At 48.8% G+C, this 10,320-nt stretch overlaps 1 protein-coding gene across 1 annotated transcript; it reads right to left on the reverse strand.

The window, feature by feature from the left end:
* Positions 1 to 4,914: 4,914 nt before the first annotated feature.
* Positions 4,915 to 9,891, reverse strand: LOC119442135 (uncharacterized). Its single transcript, XM_037706888.2, has 3 exons — positions 9,738 to 9,891; positions 6,188 to 6,453; positions 4,915 to 5,123 (listed from the first exon to the last, which is right to left on the reverse strand). Exons 1-3 carry the CDS (start codon positions 9,787 to 9,789, stop codon positions 5,019 to 5,021), a joined length of 423 nt encoding a protein of 140 aa, XP_037562816.1. The 5' UTR covers positions 9,790 to 9,891; the 3' UTR covers positions 4,915 to 5,018.
* Between the last annotated feature and the right edge of the window lie 429 nt (positions 9,892 to 10,320).

A 10,320-nucleotide genomic window follows, 5' to 3' on the forward strand; every position in this document is an offset into this window, starting at 1 on the left:
GGCACTCTCGTTCTCGGTGTGCTAGGGAACAGCGTCGTGTGCCGCAATTTATCTGATCGGGTGATCGGTCACTTGTGCAAATGTTTTTCCACTGCAGCTGTATACGTCACGCGATGGCTGCGACTTAAGAGCAGCCCGGTAGCGAATGCCTTCTCTTCAAGAAGCTGAAGCGGCAGTTAAAAGCTAAGACACGGGCAGCATTGCTAAAACCCGGCTTCTTCATCCGGATTTCAACTGGAACGTTGCGCGAGTTTGTTTGCTCATTGACACTGCTGATTTTCTACATCTTCCTGATGCATGCTGTCTCGGTTGGCTTACTCGTAGCACGGTTCTTATAGGTTGGTAGATTTTGTAATTTGTGATATTCAAGACCAAGTATTCTTTCATGTTTCGTATTATCTGTTCTGGATGCGACAGTAGCTTGCAAGGCCGGTTGCATGATTGTTTAACGAAACGGTAATGTTACCTGCCGAAAGGGTACGACGTACTCATCGCAAGCTTTATTTTCATCGACCAAAGCGAGTGCCGTGTAGCGGTTACTATAATAATCATCTGCGCTAAAAAAAACAGTCACTGAAGGGCACATTGACTATTTAAAATGTTAAATAAAACTTAAAAACAATCACCCTGTATATTGGCTTATGCGGAGAATACACAAAATCATCGTCTCCGGTCTCCTTTGTAGTGAAGCGAGTTTACATTTGGTGCGGCCTCTATGATATAATCTCCTTTAAGCGAGTCATCCATGTGATTTTATCGCCCTCCGACTTTTGTTGCACTTAAATATTTAGTATTTAAGTGCAACAAGTGTAGATCGCGGCTGTGAACAGGCCGTCCAGGCATCAGCTCTTGTTTCTTCACGCCATGTTGCTCATCTTTATTGCCACCAATCATTCTATTTATTTATCCCATTCCCTTCCTGCAGTTTAACAGACTTGAGGATTTTTGCGGGAGGCCCTGCTGTGTCATGAAAAATGTCGCAGTTTTGCCCGAAAGGCGAAGCATCAATTGCGATAGCAAATTAGCAGAAAGCTATTTGGAATAGGGATAGTAGTTTTATCGGCTGCATAAAGTTGGACACATTCACTTACCAACTGAATTAACAAGCTTGGTGTCAGCGCGCACAAGCACACATGAATAGATAACACTCGATGACCGCAGACAACCACTGTCAAAACGCTGGCAGCAAGCGCAGCCGCCGCAGCGAGCGAAGGTTCATGCGGTCTATCGTTTCAACGGAAGCTGAGCGGCCGAATGCACAGCGCATATACAAAGGTCAGAGCCGTGTGGAGATCGCTTGAAAGATACGGTGCGCGCGACAACACCGGCAGCCCGTACCGGCGCAATCATATAATAAAGAACCAAGCGCAAAGGGCAAAGTACATGAACGCATTTGTTGGCAGAGGAAAAGCCGCCCCCCCCTCCCTCCCGCGCTGCCTTCCCCCTTTGCGTCGCCAGTTCCCCTTTCGCCCGGTTGCAAGATACGCATTTCGTGCCGCAGCAAAGCGTCGCCTCCCCCCCTCCCTCCCTCCCTCCCTGCCTCCCATACCACCACGGCGTTTCGCGCCACGGAAGTCGCATTTGCTTTCCGCCGTGCGTTCGCTCTCCATGATAGCGCGCGTCCCACGCGCGCTTTCACTCGCACATACGGCGCGCGGCGACGATTTTAACGCCCTCCGACTTTATACGGAACATCACGGCGACGGCGATGGCAGAAATGTCACAGTTTCGCCCTAAGGGCGAAGCAATGAATGCGATAGCAACACAGCAATGTCATACGAAGTAAGGTGAGCGGCTTTGGTAGCAATATGAATTGTAGTAAACATGAGCTGATTAAGTAAGCAGGTGTGCTGCGGCGTAAGTAGACCGACATGAAGAGAGACTCGATGACCACGAGAAGGCGCTTGTGAAACGGTGGTGTTGATGAGAAGCGCTTCCCGTGGGCAGCGCGTGCGAAGGGACACACCTGTAGCGCTGCACTGCCGATCCGGGCAGCATTGCATGTGTAGCGTGCGTTGGAAAATGTGGCCCGACTATTACTAACTGAATGAAAAAAATGTCACAGTTTCGCCCTAAGGGCGAAGCAATGAATGCGATAGCAACACAGCAATGTCATACGAAGTAAGGTGAGCGGCTTTGGTAGCAATATGAATTGTAGTAAACATGAGCTGATTAAGTAAGCAGGTGTGCTGCGGCGTAAGTAGACCGACATGAAGAGGGACTCGATGACCACGAGGAGGCGCGTGTGAAACGGTGGTGTTGATGAGAAGCGCTTCCCGTGGGCAGCGCGTGCGAAGGGACACACCTGTAGCGCTGCACTGCCGACCCGGGCAGCATTGCATGTGTAGCGTGCGTTGGAAAATCTGGCCCGACTATTACTAACTGATTGAACAAGCGTGGTGTGAGCGCGCACAAACAAACATGAATAGATCACACTGAATGACTGCAGACAACGACTGTCAAAACGCTGGCAGCAAGCGCATATATACGCCGCAGCAGCGGGCGAAGGTACGTGCGGTCTATCGCTTCAACGGTAACTGAGCGGCGAATGCACGGCGCATAAAGGTCAGAGCCGTGTGGAGATAAGAGACGTTGCGGACGAGCGACGAGCGCGGTTGTTGGCAGCGTAGAAGTGCGCCCCCCCCCCCCCCCCCCCGCGCTCCCTCCGGCGATGGTTTCCCGCTTCCTTGCTTGCGCGTGGGTGATTCAGTGCGTTCGCTCTCCGTGATAGCGCGCGTCCCCGCACGCTTCCGCTCGGGCATACGGCGCGCGGCGAAGATTTTATCTATAGGGAACCTCACGGCGACGGCAGAAATCCGGTAGAAGTGTCCATATAATTGCTATCGCAATAAAAGCGTGGTGTGAGCGCGCACAAACAAACATGAATAGATCACACTGAATGACTGCAGACAACGACCGTCAAAACTCTGGCAGCAAGCGGATACGCCGCAGCGGGCGAAGGTACGTGCGGTCTATCGCTTCAACGGAAACTGAGCGGCGAATGCACGGCGCATAAAGGTCAGAGCCGTGTGGAGATAAGAGACGGTGCGAGCGAGCGACGAGCGCGGTTGTTGGCAGAGTGGAAGTGCCCCCCCCCCCCCCGCTCCCTCCGGCGCTGGCTTCCCGCTTCCTTGCTTGCGCGTGGGAGATTGAGTGCGTTCGCTCTCCGTGATAGCGCTCGTCCCCGCACGCTTCCGCTCGGGCATACGGCACGCGGCGAAGATTTTATCTATAGGGAACCTCACGGCGACGGCGACGACGACGACGACGACGGCGACGCCGATGGCAGAAATCCGGTTGAAGTGTCCATATAATTGCTATCGCAATAAAATCTGCTTGAAGTGTCCATATAATTGCTATCACAATAAAAGTACCGCTCTTTTTATGTCGTAAAAGAGAAAACGACCTGATAAGTGACGTCACAAAGCAGCTGGCAGAGATCTTTTCGATTTGGCTTCACTTTCTGCTCTAGTTTTGTTGCGGATTACTGCGGGTGCAGGAGGGTACCGTGCCAGTTCAGAAAGTTAAAGTGCAGTGACTGCACTAGCGCTGTATTATTTCGAAACTGAATAGAAAAGCTTGTTGTCTGCACGGCGAATTGCGCGCGTTCGGCACATAGTGTCGTATACCGTCTGCTCTTGTGACGCGCATCAACGTGAGGTGGGGCTTGTCATAGCCTCTACTGTTGTCGTCGCACCGTTATACGGGCGATTTTAGATTTCGTGCTGCTCCTTGCGGTCCGAAAGATGTGTACCTTTCAAGAATGCTCTGCTCAAGGTTTGGGCTCCTTTCCTGACATGCTTCTACAATCTGGCAGCAGCTCTCAACAACTAAGTCCAGGCCTACCGTTAACTTTTTCGCCAGGTATGCTTGTAGCGAAAGCGCGGGTATTTTCTTTTCGTTATCGCAATAAGTGGCATAGTGATAGTACTTAGTCGCGAGAACGAAATGTGCACGTGAATGATTTTTTATTTTGTCAAAGAACGCGCTTAAAGAGAAACACATGCAATCGAAAGCAGTTTAATGGATAACATGACTTCACTAACCTGTCCTTACAACCATTCCGGCATCGAACTTGTGCCCCTACAGAAACTGTTGTAACCAAAGCGGGAGATATTTAAGTCTGCGCACCATTATTCCATTAGCGCTGCGCCATGGCGTCTGCTAACGAGAGCTTTATACGATGCCTGCACTTCCAAAGTAGCGAGTGCAGGAGAACCGTTAACTCGTGCAGAACTTGCCTTGCACGAAGTAAAATCAAAGCGCACGGTGCAGGCGATGCGCGCTGCACTGTAAAATCGAGGACAAAAGCGCTGCGCTCCCTGAACTAGTGCAGAAAGTGCAGCCAAATAGAAGAGACCATATGCATATTATGTTTCCGGGCATCTTCGTGTTATCTATATAATAAAATACCTTCATATCTGAAGGTATTGTATTATAGTCTTCGTATTCGCCAAAATTTATCACCGCGGATGTTCAGCACTAACGTAAGCAGTGCTCCTTAGAAATAATACTATATATCGTAAACTCGCAAGATTGTGCAAATCTCGAAACTAATACTAGGTAATTTGCAGAGTATAGATATGTTAGGCGAGCCGCGAAAGGCTCAGCAAACTGAACAAAAAGTCAAGTGAAGCCCCTGGTTGCGGAGAATGTTGCGCTTCCGTCTTGTTTCCTGAGTCTAGAACTGTTTGTAAGTTGTCAGAGAACGATTTACCGCGAGGCGATTCCTTGCAAGGACAAGGCGCTCAGCAGGAGCAAATGTCGGCACTTTGCAACGCCGCGTTTGTATTAGGTTGCCCAACACTGTTAGACACGCAGGAACACTTGCCCATGAATACATGCACATGTGAAAATTGATACGCTTGCACACACAAGCGGCAAAGCACGCAAGGTACAGCTTGCCACACCATATTGTTCTATGTGCCATGAATAGTTTTGACTTTTGTTTAATTAGAATGATGGTCAGTAGCGCTGTATTTGCCCAGTGGTCGCCTTGTAACAGATATCCGGTTTGATCACAGCTCAATCATGTAGAAGTTGTCGCCGTTGTAGTTTGGTTTCGAGTTTCCGAAGCGAATCTTGCGGCGGTCAACGGGAGCGGTGTTCCACTGGTCGTACACCTGAAAAAGTAGGAGTAAGTTAACAAACGTTGTAACTTGAGAGAGAGAAAGAGAGAGAGAGAGCACGTGCACTGGTCCTCTCCTGTGAAGGCACAAGCACACGCACGCGGCAGTATACGCAAGCTCTTAAAAGCTTCCAGATCGTTTGTGCAGAATCCCGCAGCACATTTAACGCGATAGCGTTAAGGTCCCTGTCGCAGAAAATTCGGTGTCGGCGTCGGCATCCCGTGAGCGAAAATTGCCGTATATATTTAGGTATATATAATGCCCCACGTTGCTATATGACATCCCATATTAGCGGTTTATATTGCCACGCCATTCTATCGCCAAAGTTGCTCGTACCTTGTCTTACATTGTTGACAAAGTTATTCCTCGGAATTTTGAACATTACAGCCGACAAACAAATGTCATGAAACAAAACACTGACAGTGCATGCCGTTTATGTTATATTTTTGCAGACTTAAGCATTAAAAGTGCGAAACAAGAACAGAAACCGGAAAACGATCTTTTTTGGCGCGGCTGTGCACTACCTCCGGGATCGGCCCACGCAAGAGGCCGCGTTTCTACTAGAAAGCTAGCCTTCGTGCGTAGCGTTCGCCGTCAGCGTTTCCCCTTAAACGTTACGGTTGCATAAGCTGCGGTTTACGGGAAGCGTGAGAAGCAGTCAGAGATCTTTGAATGCTCTCTCGTTCCACTCTTAAAGGCGAAGCTTAAGCGTCCTACAAATTTTTCATATGATCATATGATTTCAAATTCTTCATATGAAACGTTGCAGCAACCGAGTAGGCCTTGTGTCAACACTGGGGATCTATAATGGACGCTCTGCAAAATCATAAAGACCCTATTTGTTAGAAATATTTAAAATTATCGCTGTGAAAGTTTCAGTTAGCCTTCATGTAAACTTCACCAGACTCAAACAATCTCGGTGAAGACTCCGGCATCGTCTGGTGATTGCATGTGGATATTTTGCCGGCAGTCAGGATTTCGCTGTATAGTTTCGTGCTGTCATTGATGTATACCTATTCAGAGTATTCATAGATATGCTATTGTGTTCAGTAGCTTACCCAAATGCCATCCGAAGCGCAGGACTCGAAGATGGCTGCATGTCCCCTGTACTTATTGCCGTCCAGAAAAGTGGCGATGGCAGACCAGCGCGGCACGCTGGCGCAGTTGCTGCGGACGTGCTTACCACGGCGCCAGCTGTGAGTCGTGAACTGGCGAAGGCCCGTGCACTTCTCTTTGACCAGTGCCACGCACTCCTTGTTGTCTACGCCAATCACCCATCTGCCCTTGAAAGGCGCAGGATTGGCGCAACCGATGGCCTGGCTCGCTGCAAGTGAGATCGTGATAAGGACTCGTCATCGCACTCTACGGCGTAGCACATTACGCGATAGTGTTCCAGCGTCCACGCGTTTCCTCCTGTGGGGTCGCACCAACCCAAAATTGTCACAAGCCGGTAATTTAGAGTCGAAACAACATTGAATGTGCCGTGCCTTGGGCATCAAGAACACCCAGTCGTATGCACTGAATTAATGGTTTGTGCTGAAGATGTGTCAACATTATAATCCATAACGAGCGCCGCGGTCAAGCATTGACTTCGTTTCGGGAAAGTGCGAGCAAGAAACCGAAACCGCTGTCAACCGCTGCTTAGTAATGTGCAAAAGCTCGGCCCCTGTAGCTTTCCCTTAATTGGCGCAGAACGTTGTTCGGGAGTATAGTTGCTATGTAGTGAAATAATTGCATGCCGCCGGATACGTTTAACTTAACTCTTTACTTTACGAACGCAGTAAATGACTGTCAAACAAACTCGACACGTCGAACGAGCTTGCGCCAAACGAGCTGACGTAAATAGTGTTCGGCTGACTGGACAGCGAGCGGGCTGGCAACGGCGGGCCGGGGATGCTGCAACAAGAATCGGTGGCTCAACTTGCGAAACAGCCATAGACCACTTGCTATGCACCGTACTTGCGCATTACGTCTGCTTGATGCATGACCGTCAAAAGGGGCAGAGCGGGCCTGGCTATTGGAAAGGCGTTCGCTATCCGGCGGTTTGCAAGGCATACTTCTGTGGGGGTCATCACCTCTAAGCAACGGCTTTACTTAACTCGATGCGCAAGAAGGCAATTCTCAGAAATGCGCTCTGCGGTGGAGTCAACTGTTTATATCGACAAGAGACGCGAAGTGTGAATCCGAAGAGCACGTGTGGCCACTTCTTATGAGAATGAACAACTCCGCCATAAGAGTTGTGATTCTCACGCTGATCTATGTCTGCTGGTACGGACGAAGGCGGGAGAGAATGGTGACCTACAAGAACCAATGATTCTTGCGGTCGTGCCGTGGGAAAGATCGCTGCCAAGTATGAGGCCAGTGGAGAACTCCTGGAAAAGATTGCGACCAAGCTCAAGACCAATGAACAGCTGCTGGCAAAAATTACTGCGAAATTTCGGACCAATATACAATTTCTGTGCAAATGAGAACTCTCAGTAGATTGGACATCTTTTTTCACTGTAGTAAGAATTGATATTTAAGGATAGTATACAATTTTTGTCTGAAGAGAGAGGATACAGATATGACTAATTTCCACTGCCTGTCTGGAGATGTCTTCCGATTGAGCCGAGAGTAGGAGAGGCACAGAATCAGTGTTGCGAATAGGAGTCTCGAAACGTAAGTTGAATTACGTATTATACCACCTGACAACAGTCGCATCAAGCTTCACAAATTTAATTGCGACGTTTGTACTTCAGGCACTGGCCGCGAGGAAATTTACTTGTTGCTGCATTGCCGCACTCTGCAAACATGTGAAAACGCGTGTACTCATTAGGCGAGTCACGGGCGATGCAACTTAACCGTGTCGTATACATCTGATTTAACGGATGGTATAGATGGTAATAGATATATGTATAGGTATACTGACGACATTAGCAAAGGGTCGGGTGTTTGTGGCCTTAAGACTCATGAAGCTGTGTGGATGATTAATAGAAATAACTTGCTAAGAAAGATAAACACGCTACTAAGCAGACTGGAGACACTCCTAGATTAAAGGGGCCCTGAACCACTTTTTATCAAAGTGGAGAAAGGCATTTGAAGTGAAAATAGGCTATTTCAGAAATACTTTGCCGTGAAAAGTACTTCAATTCTTTCAGCAGAAGTGGAGTTATTGGCAATCACACACGGCCTCCGCTGTGCTGCGAAGGCCGTGTTCCTTCTCCAATGCCTTGCACTGCGAAAGCTACGACGGATTAGGGTGGGGCCACAACGCTCCACCTTCAGAATGTCACCGTGGCGCGCAGTTCAAATTTCATTTTGGATGTTAACGTAGACGCCACGACTTCCGATTTTGATGCCTACGACGCGCTAAACGTAAGCCAAACGCGGTTGTCCTCAGCGAGCCGCAGTGCGCTTAGCCAGTGGACTCGTGGCGGCACCCCGCGGCGGCCGCGGTGTAGCCGAACGCAGCGATCATTAGCAGCCCCGTATGGGTATGTGCTTTATTACCAAATGAAGCGCTCAGAAAATGGTTAGGATCATGGCTCCAGTTGAAACGAGAGCGTTTGAGAGAAAGGTGACTTCGCGCTCCGCTTACGAGCTCCACGCACCGCTTAAATACGACAGCAAAACTTGGCTGAGATGTTCGCAGCAGCGTATGCTACCCGCGGACTGTTATTTCACCAAGCCCGAGGGGTGGTTCAGGGCCCCTTTAAGAGAAGGTTGAAAACATTCCTGTAATTCAGATGCGGGTGCGCTGCTGCAGCCACTACCGTAGAAGAGACGAGCGAAATTCGTAATAAACCCATTTTCAATATTCTACTTTTTTCCTTAGTGTTCCTCTAGCTACTTTGCTCAACAACCAAAAAAGGTGTTTTCTGGAACGTTAAAACCTGCTGCATTTAGTTTACACTGAGTCGGTAGCGGACCAGCAGAAGAAAATCCCGACCTCTGCTCCCCTGTCGCCTCGGTATCTCGCTTCATGAAGAGAAGTGCGAAAATGAAAATGGAAGAATGAACTAATCACGTAAACATAACGGGGTCGGAAGAGTTTTAAATAGTAGGGAAGGAAAGTTTTAAGCATAACACACGATGTGAAGTTCGAAAATCGAAAGAAAAAGTATGTTGAACTTGAAAACCATGAAAAGGCACCGTCCAAACAATTCTTTTTTTTTTTTGTAGTAACGGCAATGGACAGAAAGAGATGGCGATGCGCAAGAAAGGACACAAGACACTAAATAAATGCAGTGACGACTGATGAAGTCACAACGGCAATGGTGAGTTCCGGGGGTGGAGTACGTGAGGACAGGTGCTTGGATGTGTGCCTAGCGCTCAACTATTGCCTTCAGTTATTCAGACTATTAGGGAACCTATTGAAGCCAATATTTCCGAATCGACGTCAGTAGACACGAAGAGGATGCCGTTGGCTTCTCTATGAATTGGTGACCCTGCGAACGGGCTAAGTTGCATTACCATAACGTATAGTAGAATAGCACATCAGCGAACGCTTCAAATGTCTGGTGTTACGTGGTGAACGTAAGGGATTGAACCTTGAGTGGAATAATACATCGTGACAGATGCTCATGATATTCTCTCATCAGATGAGCGCTAACGAACTGTTGAACTCACCAACGGCCATGCCGAGTACCAGAAGAGCCGCGGATATAACGGCGCCTTTCATTGTCAGTTTTCGGACGTGCCGCAGTGGAGCCCACCTGGGAAAATAAGCTCACTGAGTGGTTGAACGCGTGTTTAATAGGTCAGGCTTATCTTTGCGGGGTTTTCCTGAGTTACGAGCGCACCGGGGGGCGTATGTTCCGAAGCAAGGAATGTATTATTCGCAGCGCAGCCATCTTCTCTCTCTCACACACTTAGGTACCGCCGGCAGATAGAGATGAAAAGCTTAAGCTGAGAGGTGGGCACTGATATAGTGCAGGGAAAACAATGACGACAGATATGGCTTTGTTGTTGTGCGGGAAACTGAAAGAAATGAACAAACGGAGGGGTCCTCTTGCACGTGTACTTACCCATGACTAGTTCTGCAGGAACGCGTTGCATCTATTGCCGGAGAATTTGTCACATGCACAAAATAACAGTAGCGCACCCAGGATCTCTGCCAAGGGGGGGGGGGGGGGGGGTGACAGTTTGCCAATACCATCTAAACAGCACCAATTTCGATTTCTTCACGGCAAATTGTCGAAAAATGCGCTTT

The sequence above is a fragment of the Dermacentor silvarum genome, chromosome 2, assembly GCF_013339745.2.
Source record: "Dermacentor silvarum isolate Dsil-2018 chromosome 2, BIME_Dsil_1.4, whole genome shotgun sequence".
Taxonomy (NCBI): domain Eukaryota; kingdom Metazoa; phylum Arthropoda; class Arachnida; order Ixodida; family Ixodidae; genus Dermacentor; species Dermacentor silvarum.